The following is a 23,156-nucleotide window of genomic DNA, read 5'->3' as shown; positions in this document are numbered from 1 at the left end:
GCCTACTCCTGCTCCTAGTTCTTATGTTCTTATGTCCTGCTGAGTGTTGCCAAACAAAGAGACCTTGGGGGTGCAGGTTCACAGTTCCATGAAAGTGGAGTCGCAGGTAGGCAGCATAGTGAAGAAGGCATCTGGTACGCTTGCTTTTATTGGTCAGAGCATTGAATATAGGAGTTGGGAGGTCATGTTACGGCTGTACAGGACATTGGTTAGGCCACTTTTGGAATACTGCACTCAATTCCAGTCTCCCTGCTATAGAAAAGATGTTGTGAAATTTGAAAGGGTTCAGAAAAGATTTACAAAGATGCTGCCGGGGTTGGAGGGTTTGAGGTATAGGGAGACTGCAGTGCATTATTAGCCTAGACAATGTTATTTTAATTTAGTAAGTTTCCATCTGACCTTGCCCCAGCAGTGTGCTGTTTCATCAATACTTTTGACTTCCTGTTTTAACAAAAGAGTAGAGGAAGCTTCACTCTGTATTTAACCCTGTGCTGTCCTTGTATCGGGAGTGTTTGATGGGTCAGTGAGAGGGAACCTTAATATTTGTTTAAAAGAGCAGAGGGAGCTTTCTGTATGAAAGAGTGGAGGATGCTTTGCTCTGTATTTAATGTTGTGCTGTTCCTTCTGGGAATGTTTGATGCAAACAGAGTAGAGGCAACTTTACTTCAGCTTACAAAAGCAGAGGAAGCTTTACACTGTATCTAAATACATGCTGTCCCTGTCCTGGAAGTATTTGATGAGGACAGTGTTGAGGGGGCTTTACTTTCAGTTTAATAGAACAGGGAGACCTTTACTGTAGATCCAGACTCGTGCTGTCCCTGTCCTTGGAGTGTTTGATGGGAATATTTACTTTCAATTAAAAAATTTAGAGATAGTTTTAGAGATAGTAGGAACTGCAGATATTGGAGAATCTGAGATAACAAGGTGTAGAGCTGAATGAACACAGCAGGCCAAGCAGCATCAGAGAAGCAGAAAAGCTGACGTTTCGGGTCTAGACCCTTCTTCAGAAAATATATTAGAGATAATTTTACTTTCAGTTTAAAAGAGTAGAGGATTCCTTACTCTGTATCTAACTCAGTACTTTCCCTGTCTTGGGAGTGTTTGATGGGAACAGTGTTGAAAGAGCTTTACTCTGTATCTAACCCCATGCTGTCCTTGTCCTGGGAGAATTTAATGGGGGACAGTGTAGAGGGAGCTTTGCTCTGTATCTAACTCTTGTCTGTGAAATGGCAGTAGAAGGGAGTTTATTTGTGTTTTTCAAGAAGGAAAAGTCAAAACTAAAACAGAAACATATGTTGGAAAAAGAGCAAACTTGTGTTTGAAAAATAACACCAAATAGCAGATTATTTCATGCAGTGCTACAAAAAGAGGGAGACTTCTGATGCTTTCTTGTAAGTCCCCCTGCTCTGCACAGTGCGCTCTTCCTGCTCCTCCCTGATATGCTTGCAACAAATCATATTGTGCACTGTCCTCATCAAATGGGTTTTCTGAAAGGCCTCTGTGGTGAAGTAGTAGATCACGGGGTCGAAGACGGTGTTGGCACTGGCGAGGATTTGGGTTATTTGGAAGAGCTGTTGACCACCACAGATCCACTTGCCATTCAGGCTCTTGTAAAGGCCCAGGAAAACATGGTAGGGCAGAAAGCAAAAGGTGAAAACGAGAAAATTGGCCAGGATCATGTTCTGAGTTTTGCGAATATTCAGGTTGGGTGACAGCTTGGTCTTCCTCATCTTCAGGAGGGCAAGGAGTGAGCTGGTGAGCACCGAACTGAAGGGGAGCCCGAAGCCAAAGGCGAGGGTGAAGATCAGCGGCAAATTCTTGGTGACGACGATGGGCTCCAGGCAATTGTACTCGCTGGTCCTGTTGCTGTTGGATTTCCATATGAGGTACGTGGGGAGGCTACAGCCCAAAGTCAGGAACCATACAAAGCCACTGACCCAGGGCGCTGCTCTGCGTAAGTGGTAAATCCGCACCTTAAAGGGCAAAACCGTGGCCAAGCAGCGATCCAGACTGATGCAGGTCAGGAAGAAGATGCTGGTGTACATGTTGATCAGAAAAATGACGCTGGCAATCTCACACGACAGTCTGTCCTGGCTGTAATAGGCGACGATACGGAAGGGCAAGAAACAGACCAGCAGGAGATCCACAATGGCCAGGTTCCTCATGTAGAAGATGGTCCCGGATCGCTGCTGGATGTGAACCCGGAAGATCCACAGAGCCACCACGTTGAAGAAGAGCCCGAGGATGATGATCACGCTGTACAGCAGAGTGAGGATGGTTCTCTCGTTAGTGACTGTGCTGTTCGTAAAGATGCACAACGACTGATTGGGCATCTTTCTGTAATGTGAAGAGAAGAATTAGAGCATCCCACAGTTTACCTACAAAATCCAGGAGGGCTCCTGGGCTCTACCTACAAAATCCAGGAGGGCTCCCGGGCTCTACCAACAAAATCCAAGAGGGCTCCCGGGCTCTACCAACAAAATCCAGGAGGGCTCCCAGGCTCTACCTGCAAAATCCAGGAGGTCTCCCGGGGGTTCTACCTACAAAATCCAGGAGGACTCCCGGGGGTTCTCCCTACAAAATCCAGGAGGACTCCTGGGGGTTCTCCCTACAAAATCCAGGAGGACTCCCAGGCTTTACCAACAAAATCCAGGAGGACTCCCGGGCTCTACCTACAAAATCCAGGAGGGCTCCCGGACTCTACCTACAAAATCCAGGAGGACTCCCGGGCTCTACCAACAAAATCCAGGAGGACTTCCGGGGGTTCTACCTACAAAATCCAGGAGGACTCCTGGGGGTTCTACCTACAAAATGCAGGAGGACGCCCGGGCTTTACCAACAAAATCCAGGAGGGCTCCCAGGGGCTCTACTACAAAATCCAGGAAGGCTCCTGGGCTGAACCTACAAAATCCAGGAGGGCTCCCGGGCTCTACCTACAGAATCTAGGAGGGCTTCCGGGCTCTACCAGCAAAATCCAGGAGGGCTCCCGGGCTCTACCAGCAAAATCCAGGAGGACTCCTGGGGGCTCTACCTACAAAATCCAGGAGGACTCCCGGGCTCTACCAACAAAATCCTGGCGGGCTCCCAGGGATTCTACCTACAAAATCCAGGAGGACTCCTGGGGGTTCTACCTACAAAATCCAGGAGAACTCTTGGGCCTTACCCACAAAATCCAAGAGGACTCCCGGGGGTTCTACCTACAAAATCCAGGGGAACCCCGGGATCTGCCTGTGCAATCCAGAAGGATCTTGGAATGTACCTACACTATCCACAGGGACCCTGGTCTCTACCTTCACAATCCAGGGAGACCCCAGAATCTGCCTACACATCCTGGGAGACAGTAGTTTCTACCTACAAAATTCAGCAAGACCCTGGGCTCTGCCTACACAAACCAAGGGAATCTTGGATTCTATGAACACAATGCAGGGAGATCTCAGACTCCACTTATATAATTCAGGGGGAGCTCAGACTCTACCAACACAATCCAGGGGGATCTCAGAGTCTACCAACACAATCCAGGGGGATCTCAGACTCTACCAACACAATCCAGAGGGATCTCAGACTCTACCAACACAATCCAGGGGGATCTCAGACTCTACTAACAATGCGGGGTGATTGCAACCTAAGACAATAAGACCATAAGAAGTAAGAATGGGAGTAGGCTGTTTGGCTTCCTGAGCTTGCTCCACCATAAAATAGGATCATGACTGATCCGATAATCCTCGTGACCACTTTCCTGCCCTTTCTCTGTAACCCTCAATTCCCTGACTGAACAAGAATCTATATATCTCAGCCTTAAATATACACAAGGACTCTGCAACACCCTCCCCACACCCCCCACACCCCCCACCCCCAGCTCTCTGTCCATGAGGACCTCGGACTCTGCCTCCACAATACGGGGTCACAATCTAGATTCTGGGCCCCCGGACGGTGAAGGTAGAGTCCGGAGTCCCATAGCAAGGAGCTGCAAAGACACAGATACCTTGAAAGAAGAAATCCCTCATCTCAGTTTTAAATTGGAGCCTCTTTATTCTGAGACTGTGCCTTAGTCCTAGACTGTCCCACGAGAGGAAACATTCTCTCAGCATTTACCCTGCCAAGCCACTAAAGAATCCGATATGTTTCAATGAGATCACCTCTCATTCTTCTAAACTCGAATGAGGTGTAGCCTTGGCTCAGAAGACAATCCCTGCATACCAGGGATCATCCTAGTGAACCTTCTCTGAACTACCTCCAATGCCTTCAGATAAACTGCTCACAGTACTCCGGTCCCACCAGCACCTTGTTGCAGTAAGACTTCCCTAATCTTATATTTCAATCCCCTTAAAATAAGGACCAACATTCCATTTGCTTTCCTGATTGCCTGCTCCTCCTGTGTGTTAGCTTTCTGTGTTTCCTGCATAAGTAGCTGAAGTTCTGCAGCTTCCTGCAGTTTTTCTACGTTTATATAATATTCTGTTCTTTTGTTCGCCCTTCCAAATCAAACAACTTCATATTTTCCTACATTATACTCCATTTGCCAACTGTTTACCCTCTTACTTAGCCTAGCAATGTCTTTCTTTAAACTGCATCATTCTCACAACTTACTTTTCCACCTATTTTGATGTCATCTACAAATTTGGTTACAGTCCATTCACTTCCGTCCTCTAACTTTATAATGTATATTCTAAACAGTTGCATTCCCAGCACTGATGCCTGTGGAACTCATTGGTTGCAGGTCACCAACCTGAAAAAGAACCCCCTATTCCCACTCAGAGATAGCAAGAACTGCCGATGATGGAGTCAGAGATGACAAAGTGTGGAGCTGGAGGAGCACAGCAGGCCAGGCTGCATCAGAGGAACAGGAAAGTTGGCATTTCGGGCATTCCCCACTTGCACTCACCTGTCACCATCCCACCTACCTTCCCCAGCCCCACCCCTCCTCTCTCTATTTATTTCCCAGCTCTATTCCCCCTGTCCAGTTCTGAAGAAGGGTCCCAACCCGAAACGCCAACTTCCCTGCCCCTCTGATGCTGCCTGGCCTGCTGTGTTCTTCCAGCTCCACACTTTGTTGTCCCTTATCCCCACTCACTGTTTTCTGGCCATTAGACAATTTTCTGTCCACGCCAATATACTACCTCCAAAACCATGGGCTCTTATGACTTAACTTTTTCATGAGGTTCCTTGTCGAATGCCTTCTGGAAGTCCAAATACAACACATTGACTTGATCCTCTCAATGAACTCTGGTTGAGGCTTCCTCAAAAATCTCTAATAAATTAGTCAGAGGTGATTTCCCATTCATGGATCTGCTTGATTAGATTATTCTTTTCCAAATGTGCTGCTATTCCTTCCTTTATAACTGATTCCAACATTGAGGTTGTAGACATGTTCGCTGAGCGGGTGGGTTTGGTTGTAAATGTTTCGTCACCCTGCTGGTAACATTGTCAGTGCGCCTCCGGTGAAGTGTTGGTGTTCTGTCCCGCTTGTTATTTATATGCTTCGGTTTGCTGGGGTGCATGGTATTACTTCCGGTTTTGTTTCTCAGTGTTTTGTACACAGGGTCTAATTCAATGTGTTTGTTGGTGGAGTTCCGGTTGGAATACCAGGCCTCCAAGAATTCCCTGAGCATGTCTCTGTTTGGCTTGTGCGATTATGGATGTGTTGTCCCAGTCAAATTCGTGCCCCTCTTTGTCCGTGCGTAGTGAGACAAGTGAGAATTGGTCGTGTCTCATGGTGTGTGTGTATCCTTTTGGTCAATTTTCTTCCGGTTTGGCCTATGTAATGTGCCTCACAGTCCTTGCATGGTATTTTGTATGTTAAACTAGTTTTGCTGGTATTGGGTATGGGATCCTTTACGTTCGTCAATTGCTGTTCTCGGGTGGTTGTCATTTTGTGGGCTACTCTGGTACCTAGGGGTCTGAATTTTGATTTGTTTGTAAATGCTGTCGTTGGAAGTGAAGTGGTTTGCAAGGCACAGATCTAGTAGTTTCATGACATATACAAACAGCATATAAAAACAAATCAATGGGACACCATTGGGTATCCCCAGTATCAGGACTGATTGCAGAAACAGTAATACAAGAGTTAGAAATGGACAGCGCTCCCCACTATACAAACCAAACTTTGGGTCCAATGTGTCGATGATACCTTTGTGCTTATTAAATGCATGAAACTAGAAGAAACCCACTGACACATAAACAACATTCTTATGGGGATAAAATTCACGAAAGAAGAAGAGAACAACAACCGACTACCCTTCCCGGATATAATGGTAGAACGCAAAAACAACAGGGATCTCCAGACTAGCGTATATAGAAAGACCACACATATGGACCAGATATTCAATTACACCAGCAATCACCCCAGCACCCACAAATGGATCTGCATCAGGACACTATTTAAATGAGCCACAACACATTGCAGCAATCTGGAACTACGCAAAGCAGAACAGGAGCACCTATTTAGAGTCTTCAAAAGGAATGGATACCTGAAAAGCACAATCCACTGTTACCTCCGACACAGATCACAACAGGAAGACACAACACGGCCAGAATCACTAATCATCCTACCGCACAGCAAAGACATTTCAGAGGTGACCACAGACTACTCAGACCCTAGGTTATCAGCATTCCCACAAACCTCCAACCACCTTGCGACAGCTACTGACAAGCATAAAGGATTTTTTTTTAATTCATTCATGGGATGAGGGCATCACTGGCCAGGCAGCATTTATTACCCATCCCTAATTGCCCTGAGGGCAGTTGAGAGTCAACCACATTGCTGTGGGTCTGGAGTCACATGTAGGCCAGACTAGGTAAGGATGGCAGTTTCCTTCCCTAAAGGGCATTAGTGAACCAGATGGGTTTTTCCCCTGACAGTTGACAATGGATTCACAGTCATCATTAGACCCTTAATTCCAGATATTTATTGAATTCAAATTCCACCATCTGCCATGGCAGGATTCGAACCCCAGAACATTATCTGGGTCTCTGGATTAACAGTACAGTGATAATGCCACTAGGCCATCACCTCCCCATACCCAAAACCAGTAAAAACGGTTTAATATACAAAATACAATGCAAGGACTGTGAGAAACACTATATAGGCCAAACCGGAAGAAAATTGGCCAAAAGGATACATGAACACCAACTGACCACCAAGAGACACGACCAATTCTCACTTGTCACACTACGCGCGGACAAAGAAGGACACGAATTTGACTGGGACAACACATCCATAATCACACAAGCCAAACAGAGACACACCAGGGAATTGCTGGAGGCCTGGTATTCCAACCGGAACTCCATCAACAAACACATTGAATTAGACACTGGGTACAAACCACTGAGAAACAGAACCAGAAGTGGTACCAAACACCCCAGCAAACCAAGGTATATAAATAACAAGCGGGACAGAACACCAACGCTTCACCAGAGGCGCACTGACAATGTTACCTAGCAGGGTGACAAAACGTTTGCAACCAAACTCTGCTAACGCAGTCTGGTGGGGTTCATAACTGTACCCGTGGAATCCAGGTAGTTTCTGAACTGTACAAACACAGTGTACTGGGGTCCCAGACTCCACCAAAACAATCTGGGGGGACCCCAGACTCTACCTATACAATCCAGGGGTATGTTGGACACTACCTACACTATTCAGGGCGACTGTGGGCCCTACAAACACAATCCAGGATGATCCCAAACTCTACCAACACAACACAGTTTGATATTTCAGACTCTACTAAGACAGAGTAGGGGAAGATTCTAAGACTGTTCTTGGGGAGAAATTCTAGATTGTAATGCAGGTCAGGGAGGCATCCCAGAGTCTACAGTCTGGAGAGGCAACCTGGAAATCATCTTAATGCCTGACAGGGATTTTCTGAAATCCATTCAGGGGAATGAGGGCACCGCTGGTTCGACCAGCATTTATTGCCCATTCTGAACTGTCCAGAGGACGTTAAGAGTGAACCAACATTGCTGTGGGTCAGGAGTCACATATAAGCCAGACCAGGTAAGGATGGCAGTTTCCTTCCCCAAAGGACATTTGTGAACCAGATGGGTTTTTCCAACATTCGGCAATGGGTTCATGGTCATCATTTGACTCTTAATTCCAGACTTTTTTAGAATTGAATTCCATCACCTGCTGTGGCAGGATTCAAACCCAGGTCCTCAGAGCATTGGCTGGGTGTCTGGATTAACAGTCCAGTGATAATACCACTAGGCCATCACCTCCCTACCTGCTGTGGATGGTGCTGAAAGAGTCTGAAGGAGGCAAGTCTGACATGACCAACTTAGCCCAAGTGAGACAAACACTGGTTCAGTAAGAACAAAAATGGACCTTATCATTCTTATAACAAGCACAGATCCCAACAAGCACACATTGGAATAAAAACCCAATGTCTAAATTTGTGGATTACCCCCAACTAGTGGGAATGGTCAGTACTGAGGAGAACTGCACCATATTATATGAGGATACTCATAAAGCTACAGAGTGGGCAAATAAGATTCAAAGCCAACATACGTGAGGTTGTACATTTAGGTGGAAGGATGGGGAGGTAGTTTCATAGAATTCCTATGGTGTGAAACAGGCCCTTTGGCCCAACAAATCCACACTGAACCTCAAAGCATCCCACCCAGACCCACCCCACTCTCACCTACCTAATCTACACATCCCTGAACACTACAGGCAATTGTAGCATGGTCAATCCACCCAGCCAGCACATCTTTGGACTGTGGGAAGAAACCAGAGCACCTAGAGGAAACCCACACAGACATGGGGAGAATGTACAAACTCCACACAGACGTTTGCCCAAGGGTGGAATTGAACCCAGGTCCCTGGTGCTGTGAGGCAGCAGCACTAACCACTGAGCTACCCCAAAGTGAAGGAGCTCATCGTCTCTGGGTGGGAGCGAACCAACAACTTTTCGGTTAACAGCCAAACGCGCAAACCGATTGCACCACAGAGACAGTAACCTGAGAGGGAAAGGAAATAGGGTGGGGATTGAACTGTGAGGTGGGATTCTCGGAGCTCCGAAGCCAACTCGGCTGCTGTTGAACTCCGACTGGGTACAGTCAGCCGCGACTCTTTTAATAAAAATATTGGGTGTGGCCTCACTGTCTGTTGGGCTAGGCTTGACACTTTCTCCAAAAATGCCCATGAGATGGTAGCTTTTCAAAAGAATCCTGAGCGACTGCGCATTTTACCTTGACCCTAGCTCCACCAGCCCTCCAATCCTTAACTGTCCCTCATCATTATCACTGAGGTTTGGAAGGGGTTCCCATTTTGAAGTTTCATGATGAGACCTCTATGGAAACCCCTGGAAAAGAGATTAACGCGATAGTTCAGGCTGAAAGCCCGGATCCCTACAAGCAGTCAGATCCAAGCCTTAAAAAACACATGTATAAGACAGACTTGGGCAGACATAAACATCCATTCTCCCATCCCGCTCTCTCGCATAAGTGCCCTACTCGCCCTGCCGAGCCTTTCTCTCTCTCTCTTTACCACGCCCCGCCACATCCCACAGGATCCGAAACAACAAAAAAAAACGTGGAATTAAGCTCAGCTGTTCTGGCAGCGTCAGTGGAGATAAGTCAGAGTTAACGTTTCAGGGTCGAGTGACCCTTCCTCGGAGCCACAACATCCAAACTCAGTTTGCAAGTACCTACATGAGGCGAGCATTGGGCGGACAATTCTGTAGAGAAAGTGTTTCACATCCCTCAGAGCATCGTTACCAACCCTTGTGCACGGAGCTGCTTGCCAAAGGGATCAGACTGAGAACACTCTCCGAGCAATCTTGATGGAAGGTTTTGAACTGTTGCAACTGCTTTCATAATCTCACAACACTCTTTGAAGTGTTTCACAACCCATATATTTAGCCAAGGTCCACTGTTGTAACTGAACAAGGAAACCAAAGCAGAACAAGCAACAGAGCTGATGCGGATATTGCACATATTCATAGAATCTCTACAGTGTGGAAGCAGGCCATCGGCCCATTGAGTGCACACTGACCCTCTGGAAAGCATCCCAACCCCACTACCTTATATTTTGCCCATGGCTAATCCACCTAACCTACACACCCCTAGACAGAATGGGGCTCTTTAGCATGGCCAACCCAAATAACCTGCACATCTTTGGACTGTGGGAGGAAACCAGAGCACCTGGAGGAAACACACACACACAGACACAGGGAGAACAGGGTAGGTAAGGGGGCAAGTCTGGGTGAGATGCTCTTCAGAGTCCCTCTGGACTTGTTGGGCCAAACAGCGTGTTTCCATACTGTAGGGAGTCTCTTCGAATCTAATCTGCAAACTCCTCACAGACAATCACCCAAGGCTGGAATCGAACCGAGGTCCCTGGCACTGTGAGGCAGCAGTGCTAATCGCTGAGTCACTGTGCCACCCCAAAGACAGACTGATGGTACATGGGTTCAATGCACAGAAAGCTGTAAGGGGTCATATATCTTTTCCTTTCGGGACATAAACTGAGATAGGGGTCAGACATTGCTATTTTGCTGAATACCAGCAGTATTGTTGAATAAATCTGTTGGATTATAACCTGGTGTCGTGTGACATCTGACTTTGTCTATCCCAGTCCAACACCGGCATCTCTACATCATGAATACCAGGAGAGATATAGAGTCATAGAGCTGTACAGCACGGAAACAGACCCTTTGGTCCAACTCATCCATGCTGACCAGAAATCTGAACTTCATCTAGTCCCATTTATCAGCATTTGGCCCTTTCGATCCTTCCTGTTCATATACCCACCCAGATCCCTTTTAAATGTTGAAATTGTACTAGCGTCCACCACTTCTTCTGGCAGCTCATTCCATACACACACCATCCTCTGGCTGGAAAAGTTGCCCCTTAGGTAGGTTCCTTTTAAATCTTTCCCCTCTCTCCTTAAACCTATGCCCCTCTAGTTTTGGGCTCCCCATATCCTGGAAAAAAAAAACCTTGGCTCTTCACCCTATCCATGGCCCTCATGATTTTATAAACCTCTATAATTCTGCAACTTTGAAAAATCAAGCAGCGTGCATGTATCGCTGCATGAGATTATCTGTTTGGAAAGGCCGGGGGTGGGGGATGGTGGGGGTGGATATTGGATGGGGGTGCAGACAGTGAGATTGCTATATTATTGGGTCACAGCAGCACTGGGATATGTGAAGATGTGACGACAGCCTTCAGATTAGTTGAGCTGAAGTGTCTTGCCAATGTAAAAAGACGGTACTGGAGGAACTCAGTGAGACTGGCAATCTCTACATGTCTACTTAATCCCTGGAACCATTCTTATGAATCGCTTCTGCACTCTCTCCAGTGCATTAACATCTTTCCTATAATGTGACACCCACAATACTCCAGCTGAGGTCTATTAAGTGTCTTGTACAAGTTCAACAACACTCCCTTGCTCTTGTGCTCTATGGCTCGATTAATGATAAAGCTGAGGACACTGTGCGTTATTAACCGCTCTCTCCACCTGTCCTGCCACCTTCAGCCCATCTACCCCCTACTCCCTCTGCTTCTGCACTCCCCTTTAGAAGTGTAGCCCCTATTTTGTATCGTCGTCCGATGTTCTTCTGACTAAAATGTATCACCTCACACTTCTCTGCATTAAGCCTAATCTGTCACCTCTCTGCCCACTCCCACCAACTCGGCAAAGCTCTTTTGACTTCCACGCTATCCTCCTCACAGTTCACGTTTCATGTCACCTGCATCACAGAGAACGGGAGGAGACAGATGGTGTCAGCAGAGGGAAATGTCGAGTTAGTAGGTGGACTCAGAGGAGGAGGGAATGTTGATAATTTCGGATTACTGTAATGCCGGGAGGGTGCTAAATGAGATTGGTGCGGTACGGGCCTTGAGGACATATGATGATGTTGCAGTGAATGAGACATGGCTCAGAGACGACCAACACTGAGAATTAAACATTCCTGATAAAAAGCGTCCAGGGAAGAAGGAATGAGGGTTGTCAGTGTTGAGTAAGGAGAAGATTACACGATTTTTGAGAGAGCAGCTGCCAGGGGTGTTAAGGAAAAAGACCTACTTAGGTCATAGAATCTCTACAGTGTGGAAACAGGCCCTGTGGCCCAACAAGTCCACACTGACCCTTGGAGCATCCCACCCAGACCCATCATCCTATAAACCACCTAATCTACACATCCCTGAGCACTATGGGCAATTTGGCACGGCCAATCCATCTAGCCTGCACATCTTTGGACTGTGGGAGGAAACCGGAGCACCCGGAGGAAACCCACACAGACATGGGGAGAACATGCAAACTCCACACAGACAGTCACCCAAGGGTGGAATCGAACCCGGGTCCCCGCTAACCACTGTGCCACCATGCCAACCAATAGGGCAAAAGTTTAAAAATAACAAAGACACCATTATTTTTCTCAATGTTTTGCATAAACCATCTACTCAATTGTGGAAAAGATGTAGAGGAACCTATTTTTAAGGAAGTTACAAAGGACAGCAAGATTATTAGAAGTTATAATTGGATTTTTACTCATCGTGAAAAGAGAAGAGAAAGTTCCTAAGGTGTGTGTAATTTCAACATTAGTCAGTTTGGAGTCCTCGTCCAAAATTCTCTTAAGGTTAACAGATTTGCCAGGGTTGGAGTGCTTGCACTACAGCGAGAAACTGTATAGACTGGGGCTAATTTCCCTGCAGGATCAGAGGCTGAGGGCTGACTTTATAGAAGTTTATCAAATCATGAGGGGCATGGATAGGGTGATAGCCAAAGTCTTTACCCCAGGGTAAGGGAGTCCAGAACTAGAGGCAATGGGTTAAAGTGAGAGGGGAAAGGGAACTAAGGGGCAACTTTTTCACACAGAGGGTGGTGTGTGTATGGAATGAGCTGCCAGAGGAAGTGGTGGAGGCTGGTACAATTACAACATTTAAAAGGCATCTGGACAGTATGAAGGGTTTAGAGAGACATGGGCCAAATGCTGGCAAATGGGACTAGATTAATTTAGGATATCTGGTGGGCATGGAAGAGTTGGACTGAAGGGTCTGTTTCCGTGCTGTATATGTTGTTCATCTCTAACATGCAGGTTCAGTTGGTGGTTTGGAAGGCAAATGCAAAGTTAGCTTTTATTCCAAGAGGACTAGAATACAAAAGCAGGGATGTACTGCTGAGACAGTACAAGGCTCTGGTCAGACTGCGTTTGGAATATTGTAAACAATCTTGGGCCCCATATTTAAGGAAGGATGTGCTGGCATTGGTGAGGGTGCAGAGAAGGTTTAAAATAATGATCCTGGGAATAGAGATCTTGTGATATGATGAGCAGTTGAGGACTCTTAGTCTGTACTTGATGGAGTTTAGAAGGGTGAGGGTATCTTTTATTGAAACTTACAGTATACTGAGAGGCCTGAATAAAGTGGACAGGGAGAGGATTTGTCCACTAGTAAGAGAGACTAGGACCCAAGGGCACAGCCTCAGAGTGAAAGGATGACCTTTGGAACTGAGATGAGGAGGAATTTCTTCAGGCAGAGGGTGGTGAGTCTTTGGAACTCCTTGCCACAGAAGGCTGTGGGGGCCAAGTCATTGAGTGTACTTAAGACAGAGATAGATAGGTTCTCGATTGGGAAGGGAGATCAAGGGTTAGAGGAAAAGGCAGGAGAATAGGGTTGAGAAGCATTCCAGCCATGATCAAATGACAGAGCAGACCCAATGGGCAGAATGGCCTGCTTCTGCTCCTATATCCTATGGTTTTATATTTGGGTTTTTTTTCAAAAATATACTTTATTCATAAAAAAAAGGAAATATTTATGTACATAGTTACTAAGACAGTTCCAATCTATACAGTTGTTGCAAACAGAGAAGGAAACAATCATTGGGGTTTGACTTTCTTGATCGTTATAACTACTCCAAAGGCCATTTCTTAATTATGTTAGATACTGGGAACTATTTACAGACATTTAAGGCATTGGGAGGGTTTAATATCTAAATGAACCCCAATGTACTTAGGCAGAAAGACCTTGACCGTGGTCCTTCCCCACTGCGCATTGGCAATGGCTGCCCCAAGCTTTAGTGTTTCCCTCAGCACCAAGTCCTGGACCTTGGAATGTGCCAATCTGCAACAACTGGTCCAGGTCAAGTCTTTCAACTGGAAAACCAGGAAGTTTCAGGCAGAGCAAAGAGCAACTTTCACCGAGTTGATGGCCCTCCAGGCACAGTTTGTGTCTGTGTGCGTCTTGGGGAACAACCCATAGAGCACTGAGTCCCACATCACTGAGCTGCTTTGGGGACGAACCTTGACAAAAACCATTGCATCTTTCTCCAGACTTCCTTTGCAAAGGCACATTACAGAAGGAGGTAAGTGACAGTTTCTAGCACCATGCAGCTGCTTCAAAGGTAGAGTGCATAGGCGCAGGGAATCTGGCAGTGCAGGAAGGATCTCCCAGGCCCTTCTCACCACTAGCCAAGCGATGTCTTGGTGCTTGTTGGGAAGCTCTGGTGATGAGGCATTCTGCCAAATGGCTTTGACAGTATGTTCAGGGAACCCCATGCCACCCTCTCCTCCACCCTCTCCTTTTCCCATAGGATCTTGAGGACGCTACTTGCTGACCGCTTCCTGACGGACCTGTGGTCAAAAGTGTTTTTCTTGGCAAAGTTCTCCACGAAAGACGAGTGATACAGATTGGTCCAACTAACTGGGAATGTTCTGTGGCAATGGGGCCAGTCCCATCCTTTACAACACTGGGGACAGGTAGAACCTCAGTACGTAGTGAGGCTTGGTGTTTGTGTACTGAGAGTCTACGGCACAGTGTGATGCAGCCGCACACAAAGGATGAGGGAGGCAAATTCTACCCCCTTGGTCCAGAGCTTTATACTTGGTGTCCCTTTGGACAAGGTCCATCTTCGACCTCCAAATGAAATAAAAGATGGCCCGGGTGACTGCAGTGATGCAGACTTGGGGAGTTGGCCAGACCTGTGCCATATACAACAAAAGAGAGAGTGCCCCACACCTGATGACCAGAATTTTACCTGCAATGGAGAGGGAGTGGTGCTGCCAAAGGACCAGTTTCTCCCTCGCCTTGGCAACATTCTCCTCTCAAACTTCCCCTCCCCCTCCAAACCATATTCCCAGCACCTTGCTGACGGTGAAGGATCGGTCGGCCCAGTTCCCAAAGAACATGACCTTGCTCTTCCCTCGATTGACTTTGGCCCCCGAAGCCGGTTCGAACTGGTCTCAGATGCTCAAGAGCCTGCGTACCGAGAGCGGATCCGAGCAGACAATGGCAAACGTTGTCTGTATCCGGGGTGGCTTTGGCCTGCAGGCCTCCAGACCTGCTGCCTGGAATTGTCACCCCTCTCAGGCTCGCACCCTTCCCGATGGACTCAGCAAAAGGCTCTATGGGCGGCACGGTGGCTCAGTGGTTAGCAATGGGCAGCATGGTGGCCTCACAGCGCCAGGGACCCAGGTTCAATTCCACCCTCTGGTGTCTATGTGGAGTTTGCACATTCTCCTCACGTCTGCATGGGTTTCCTCCGGGTGCTCCGGTTTCCTCCCACAGTCCAAAGATGTGCAGGCTAGGTGGATTGGCCGTGCTAAATTGCCCGTAGTGTTCAGAGATGTGTAGCTTGGGTGGGTTATAGGGGGATGGGTCTGGATGGGATGCTCCGAGGGTCGGTGTGGTCTGGTTGGGCCAAAGGGCCTGTTTCCACACTATGGAATTCTAAACAAGGCAGGAGAGAGTGGGCAGCCCTACCTGACTCTGGATCTGAGCGGGAGGCTTTCTGATTCCCATCCCCTTGATTGCGACTGCACTGATGATGTTGGTGTTAGAGCAGTGGTGGGGAGGGGCATGCTGGATTTGGGAAGTGGGGACCCCCCAGAGTGAGAAGAGAAGAGTGCCCAGAAGCTGAGGGGTTGGGGGGGGGCGAGTGTGAGACAGGGAGAACCTAGGAGGTGGGAGACCCTCTCCTATTCTGCATACCATCCACTGCTTGGCCACAGTAGCCCCCCCGACAAGGTGGTGGTCCTACAGTCCATGCACTGTAGGTTGACCCACAGTGCCCTAAAGGGACAGAATTCCAGGATTTTGATCCCATGACGCTGAAGGAAAACGACAATATATTTCCAAGTCAGGATGGTGAGTGGCTCGGAGCGGAACTTGCAGGGGGTGGTGTTCCCATGTATCGGCTGCCTTTGTCCTTCTGGATGGAAGTTGTCGTGGATTTGGAAGGTGCTGCCTGAGGATCTTTGGTGATTTGCTGCCGTGCCATGGGAAACAGAGATAAAAGGTGGGAGGTTGTGGTGAGAGAAACAAATGGAAAATAACTGTGAAATGAAAGAGAGAGAGAGAAAGAGAGAAAAAGAGGGGTGGAGGAAGCATTCAGACAGAGTGAGGGGACAGAGATGGGGGGGACGGAGAAAAACTCTGAGTAAGATCAGAGTGACAGGGGAAGAGACAGTCAGAGCAGGAGAGAGAGAGAGAGAGAGAAAACCTGAACAGGCAGAGAGATGTTGTGGTCTGAAAGTAGTGATCATTTGGTGTGACTGTGTTCGGTAGAAGGAGATGAAAGCGAGAGAGCGAGAAAGAGAGAGACAAATGGGGAGATGTGAGATTTGAAGCCTTGGTTTGTTTTGGAGTTAGTTTCTGTTGATAAGGAGAACGCAGAGCCCCAGCTTGCTGAGGAAAGGGCGGAGGGGCAGATAGCTGGCAGGATGTGGTGTTGTAGAGAGGTGGGTGTCTGAGTTAGCTGACAGCATTCAGTTGATCGAAGCCCAAAGCCCTGGGCCTGACTGTGTGCTACTGGCTCCCAGCTCAGGGCAGGATTGGGCTGTGGGAAGGGGGCTGAATAGGGGCATTGCAGGCAGAGGGAAGGAACTGACACTCAAGGATATCAGAAGCACAACTGCTTGCAAGACTCAGATACTCGAGTCGAAAACGCTTCCGTGAAATTGGAAGCTAGCGAGAGTTTAGACCTGCGACTGGGTGAATGGGGCCTAGCACCTGGAGGAATGGGAGACCAGGTTCTGGGGAATAAGAAGGCTTAACATTTTATTAAAATCTCTTTCCCAAGCTCCTTTTACCTCGGAGCTGGCCCGCCCTAACCCTAACGGGTGAGGAACTGGGTGCAAAGAACTGGTGGAAAAAAAGTCAACTCTCCTGCAGCTCTGTGGCCTGCAGAAGGGTCAGGGCTCCACAAAAAGGGGCAGGAAATGGCTCTTCATATACCCCCAGACTTGTCAGGATAGAGGCAGACATTTTCTCACTTCTAATACCAAGATTAAACACTAATACGTCTTCTGTCTGCTCCCTGGAGTTAACCAAAGCTGTGCCCATGAGTGGCAGTAGCCATTCAGCTCCATGCCCCATCATGAAACCCCATCGGACCCCAGTTTAGTTCAAACCATTGACATATCCTCCTCTCCCTCCTGTCTTTATCCGGCTTCCTCTTCCATGCACTCACGCTATTGATCTCAGCCTCTCAGTTATACATCCTGACTACTGTCTGGGCCTATCTTTGTGACCAGTTTTGGTCCCCTCATTTAAGGAAAGATCATTTCATCAGAGGCCATTCAGAGAAGGTTCACTAGCATAATCCTCAGCAGAGGGTGAACAGATTACGAGTCTACTTGCTGAAGTTTAGAAGAATGAGAGGTGATCTCATTTAAACACATTGGATTCTTAAGGGACTTAACAAAGGCTGAGGGCATGTTTCTCCTCATGGGAGAGTCTAGGACAAGAGGGTACAGTCTCTGAAGGAGTTGTGAGTCTTTGGAACTCCTTGCCACAGGGAGCTATGGGGACAGGGTCCTTGTGCATATTTAAGGCTGTAATAAATAGATTCCTGGTCAGCTGGGGAATCGAGGGCTACAGAGAAGGTGAAGAATGTCAGAGAAGCCGTGATCCTACTGAACGGCAGAGCAGGGGCTTGAGGGGCTGAATGGCCTAACTCCTGTTCCAATTTCTTATGGTCCTGTCATGGATTTATCCAATAGATTTCTAAGTGTTCTACAGGACTGCTTGGTCCATATTCAAGAAAACAGCGGCCAACCTACAGGAGAATGCCAATGCCTTTACATACTTCATGAGCAAGTGTGTAGCTGACTGTGTGCCAAACAAGTTAGTCCAAATGTACCCCAACCGCGGGAAGTCTGCTGCCTACTGAAGTCCAGGTATGTGGGGTTTCAAGTCAGATGACCCTGACCTTTACAGGAAACCCAGATACGGCGTCTGTGAGGCCATTAGAGTCGCCAAAAGACAGTACCAGGCTAAGCTAGAGACCCAGACTCACCACACAGGCACCTTTTTGTTTTCCTTTATTCATTCATGGAATGAGAGCATTGCTGGCCGGGCAGCATTTATTGCCCATAGGGCAGTTAAGAGTCAACCACATTGCTGTGGGTCTGGAATCACATGTAGGCCAGGCCAGGGAAGGGTGGCAGTTTCCTTCCCTAAAGGACATTAGCGAACCAGATATGTTTTTCCCCAACAATCAACAATGGATTCACGGTCATCATTAGACTCTTAATTCCAGATATTTTTCATTGAATTCAAATTCCACCATCTGCCGTGGCAGGATTTGAACCCGGGTCTCTGGAACATTATCTGGGTCTCTGGATTAACAGTCCAGCGATAATACCACTGGGCCATCACCTGCTATGTGTGGCAAGGCCTACACGAAATAACTGGCCACAAAGCAAAGCAGAACAGAATAGCAGACAAAAAAATACCCTCCCCTCCCTGACGTCTGCAGTCATCGCTGCAGACACCAGATTGGCCTTTTTGAGAGTGAACACACGAAAGGTGGCTGGGCTGGACGGTTTCCCCGGCGATGCACTCCTATCCTGTGCGTGCCAGCTGGCCAGGAGTATTCGCTGATATCTTTAACCTCTCCTTGCTGCAATTTGAAGTCCCCAGCTGCTTCTAGAAGATCACCGTCATCCTCGTACCTAAGAAAACGCATGCAACATGCCTCAATGTCTACTGCCCAGTGGCTCTGATCTCCATCGTTATGAAGTGCTTCCAGAGGTGAATCATGGCCCACATCAACTCCAGCCTGCCTCGATCCCTTACAATTCGCCTACCGGCACAACAGGTCCACAGCGACACCATTTCCTTGGCCCTACAGTTATCCCTGGAACATCTGGAATGACAGGGATACCTAACTAAAAACCGAAAGAACTGCTGTAAATCAGGAACAAGAAAACAGAAGTTGCTGGAAAAGCTCAGCAGGTCTGGCAGCACATGTGAAGAAAAAAATCAGAGTTAACGTTTCAAGTCCAGAAGGATCTGAGGAAGGGTCACCGGATCCGAAACGATAACTCTGATTTTTTTTCTTCGCAAATGCTGCCAGGCCTGCTGAGCTTTTCCATCAACTTCTGTTTTTGAACAAGAATACCCACGTCAGGCTCCAACTTACTGACTACAGCTCTGTCTTCAACACCGTAATTCCAAACAAACTCATCTCCAAACTGCGAGAGCTAGGGCTCTGCTCCACCCTCAGCCCAGTCGATCACACAACCCAACCTTCCATCCATTGACTCCACCTACACTTCTCACTGCCTCGGGAAGGCAGCCAACATCATCAAAGACCCCTCCCACCCCCGGTTATAATCTCTTCCAACCTCTTCCATCAGGCAGAAGATATAAAAGCTTAAACATACATACACACATAGGTTCAAGAACAGCTTCTTCCCCGCTGTTACTAGACCTCTCAAATATTAAATTTAATATTGACCTCACTCTCTATGCACCTTCTCTGCAGCCGTAACATTGTATTCCTCGCTCCGTTTTATTACCCTAACGCACTTTGTATGGTAAGATCTGCCTGTACTGCACGCAGAACAAAACTTTTCACTGTACCTGGGTGCATGTGACAATAATCAATCAAATCAAATCAAGTCTATCTCATGACTTCTAAAGAAATGGAGGTTATTTTTGGTCATGCTTTATAATCAAGGCAGAGAAAGTGCTTGTGGGTTACCAGTTTCCCCCACTGCCCTTTCTCCAATCTATTCATGTCCCATTACAGAGAGGCCAACACATCATCTCACTCCTCGAGCAAATACAGGTCTTTCAATGAATGGACGCACCAATTCGAGGCGGGGTAAAAAGACAGTTCTAGCCCACTCAGCTGGACTCAGTAAAAGAAAGCATAGAACTGTAGATGCTGGAAATCAGAAACAAAAACAGAAGTTGCTGGAAAAGCTCAGCAGCTCTAGCAACAGCTGTGGAGACAAAGCAGAATTAAGGTTTCGGGACCCGTCCTCAGATTTGGACCCAAACAGATCTGGACCAATTTGGCCAATCCAGGAATGATCCAGGTGCACAGCAGGACAAGGAGAGGCCTCTTCTCAAAGATTATCTCATCATTCAAAATCTGTTGTGTGCTCTTTCTGCCACCCTCTCTCTCTCTATGCCACCCTCTCTCTCTCTCTGCCACACTCTCTCTGTGTTCCACGCTCTCTCTGTCACTTTCTCTCTCTGTCACTTTCTGTCTCTGTCGCATTCTCTCTCTGCCACACTCCCTGTCTGCCAAACTATTTGTCACACTGTCTGTCACACTCTCTGTCACTCTCTCTCTCTCTCTCTCTCTCTCAGCCACAGTGTGCTAGGCAGTGGGCAGGGAGCTTACCAGGGGTGACCAAGAGCAATCTCAAAGCACAGGGTAATCAATGATCTTTTGACCTCTTTCTCTGCTGCCCTCTCTTTCTCTCTCCACTGCCATTTCCTGTTCCCCGTCCTCTCTCTCTTTGCTGCTGTGTTTCCTCAACACTCATGTTTTTTCTCTGCTGCTGTCTCTCTCTCTCTCGCACTGTCTCCATCCCTGTCTGCTGCTTTCCCAACCTCTGCCACTTTCTCTGCAACCCAGCCTCTCGCTCCCTTTGCTTCTCTCTCTCTTTGCCATTGTCTCTCATTTTGCTGCTTTCCCTCTCTCCCTCGCTAACTCTTCTGCTGCCGTCCCTCCCTTTGCCTCTATCTCCCTTTCTCTGCCTCTTAATGCAGCTCTTTGCTTGGTTTTATTCACACTTACCTCAGTGCTGGCCCCACATTGTGTGAAAGGCTAAGATTTTTTTTCTCTCTCTCCGTAGCAACTTGTCGAGAGTTGTGACTGTACAAACTGAAAGCAGGCAACGCATTTGAAGCTACGATGCACCAGTCGCTGAGCAGTGAACAGAGCAGCTGAGAAACCAGAGATAGTAGGAACTGCAGATGCTGGAGAATCTGAGATAACAAGGTGTAGAGCTGGATGAACACAGCAGGCCAAGCAGCATCAGAGGAGCAGGAAAGCTGACGTTTCGGGCCTAGACCCTTCTTCAGAAATGGGGGAGGGGAAGGCGATTCTGAAATAAATAGGGAGAGAGGGGGAGGCAGATAGAAGATGGATAAAGGAGAAGATACCACCTCAGTATAATGTACTGCAGGCTGAGGAAGGAGCAATGGCAAGAGAACCCAATATCTAAAGGAGGAGGGATCACGCAGATGTTAAGACTTACAGTTAAAATCAGAACTTATAACGAGAAGCATCGCATACTAGCCCCGAGTAGAGGGGTCAGAAAAAAAACAGAAGTTGTGCCGATGGATATGTGAATGGAGAAGTGGGTGAGAGAGGGGAACCGCTTTAAAAGCTTTCACTAAGTTCTGGTTAGATCAGAGCAGAGTGTGGAAACCAGGGAGAACAGGCAGGTGGGCAGCAGGCATGGATCTTCTGGGCGGGCACCAGATGGGGACCTCGTAGGGGGGCACCTGGGAGGGATCATGTCAGCGGGCACCAGGTAGGGAGCTCATAGGTACCAGGGAGAGATCTTGCAGGTGGGCACTAAGTAGTGGTTAACGCATTGAGTATAGACGTTGGGATGTCATGTTGTGGCTGTACAGGACATTGGTTAGACCACTTTTGGAATACTGTGAGATAGCAAGAACTGCAGATGCTGGAGTCAGAGACAACACAGTGTGGGGGTGGGGAGAGTTTAAAACTGGTGGATTCCATGTTAAGGTCATCGGGCTGTCCTTACCCTTAACAAATTCTCCTTTAACCCCTCCCACTTCCTACAGACTAAGGGGGTGGCTATGGGCACCCTCATGGGCCCAAGCTATTCCTGCCTTTTCATAGGATACATGGAACAGTCCCTCTTCCGCTGCTACACTGACACTATACCCCACATCTTCCTCAGCTACATCGATGACTATCTCTGCACTGCCTCGTGCTCCCACGAAGAGCTTGAACAGTTCATCAACTTTACTAACACCTTCAACCCCAACCTTACATTCATCTGGACCATCTCTGATGCCTCGCCCTCCTTCCTGGACCTTTCTGTCTGCATCTCTGGTGACCGCCTTGAAACTGACATTTATTTCAAGCCCACCAACTCCCACAGCTACCTTAACTACACCTCCTCTCACCCACCTTCCTGCAAGAATGCGATCCCCTACACCCAATTCCTCCACCTTTGCCATGTTTGCTCCTAAGATGGGGGATTCCACTCCCACACATCCCAGATGTCCTCTTCTTTCAAGGACCGTAACTTACCCCCTTCGGTGGTTGAAAATGCTCTCGACCGCATCTCTTACGTTGCCCGCATCTCCGCCCTCACATCCCCTCCCCCCAACAAAAACAAAGACAGAATCCCCCTTGTCCTCACATATCACCCCACTAACCTCCGCATCCAACATATCATTCTCCGCCACTTCCACCACTTACAATCCGAGCCCATAACCAAAGAGATATTTCCCTCCCCACCCGCTTCTGCTTTTTGTAGGGACTGCTCTCTCGTGTGGCTAGGCACCAGGACGGGAGCCTAGGAGCAGGAACCAAAAGCACACTCAAAGTAAAGTACTGATCCAAATCGCTTTGCACCTCCACCATAGCCCAGTGCCCACTGTGCATTGAGACATGCAACATGCTTCACTGTAATTCATAGACACATAGGGAATAGGAGCAGAAGTAGGCCATTCAGCCCTTCAAGCCTGCACCACCATTCAATAGGATCATGTCCGATCGTACAATCTCAGTATCCCATTCCCGCATTCTCTCCATACCCCTTGATCCCTTGAGCCCCAAGGGTCACGTCCAACTCCCTCTGGAATATATCTAATGAATTGGCCCCAACAGCTTCCTGTGGGAGAGAATCCCACAGGTTCACAGGAAATTTTTCATCCTAGTCCTAAATGGCTTTTCCCTTATTTTTAGACTGACCCTTAGTTCTGGACTTCCC

General features: G+C 47.8%; 1 protein-coding gene across 5 annotated transcripts; it reads right to left on the bottom strand.

Annotated features, from left to right (window-relative positions):
• Positions 1–1,227: 1,227 nt before the first annotated feature.
• LOC109922608 (lysophosphatidic acid receptor 6-like) lies at positions 1,228–21,169 on the bottom strand. 5 transcript variants are annotated; one of them, XM_048620192.1, is made up of 3 exons: positions 20,975–21,169; positions 18,672–18,890; positions 1,228–2,337 (listed from the first exon to the last, which is right to left on the bottom strand). In XM_048620192.1, the coding sequence occupies exon 3, from the start codon at positions 2,331–2,333 to the stop codon at positions 1,359–1,361; it is 975 nt and encodes a 324-aa protein (XP_048476149.1). In that variant the 5' UTR covers positions 2,334–2,337; positions 18,672–18,890; positions 20,975–21,169; the 3' UTR covers positions 1,228–1,358. The 5 variants fall into 5 exon arrangements, with proteins under 5 accessions (XP_048476149.1, XP_020378242.1, XP_048476150.1 ...); XM_020522653.2 differs by lacking the exon at positions 18,672–18,890 and having other exon boundaries at positions 20,975–21,164; XM_048620193.1 differs by lacking the exons at positions 18,672–18,890; positions 20,975–21,169 and adding an exon at positions 19,361–19,428.
• Between the last annotated feature and the right edge of the window lie 1,987 nt (positions 21,170–23,156).

Source organism: Rhincodon typus, chromosome 45 (genome assembly GCF_021869965.1).
Source record: "Rhincodon typus isolate 14 chromosome 45, sRhiTyp1.1, whole genome shotgun sequence".
Lineage (NCBI taxonomy): Eukaryota > Metazoa > Chordata > Chondrichthyes > Orectolobiformes > Rhincodontidae > Rhincodon > Rhincodon typus.
The sequence above is the reverse complement of the archived record's forward strand: the minus strand, read 5'-3'. Positions and strand labels throughout refer to the sequence as shown.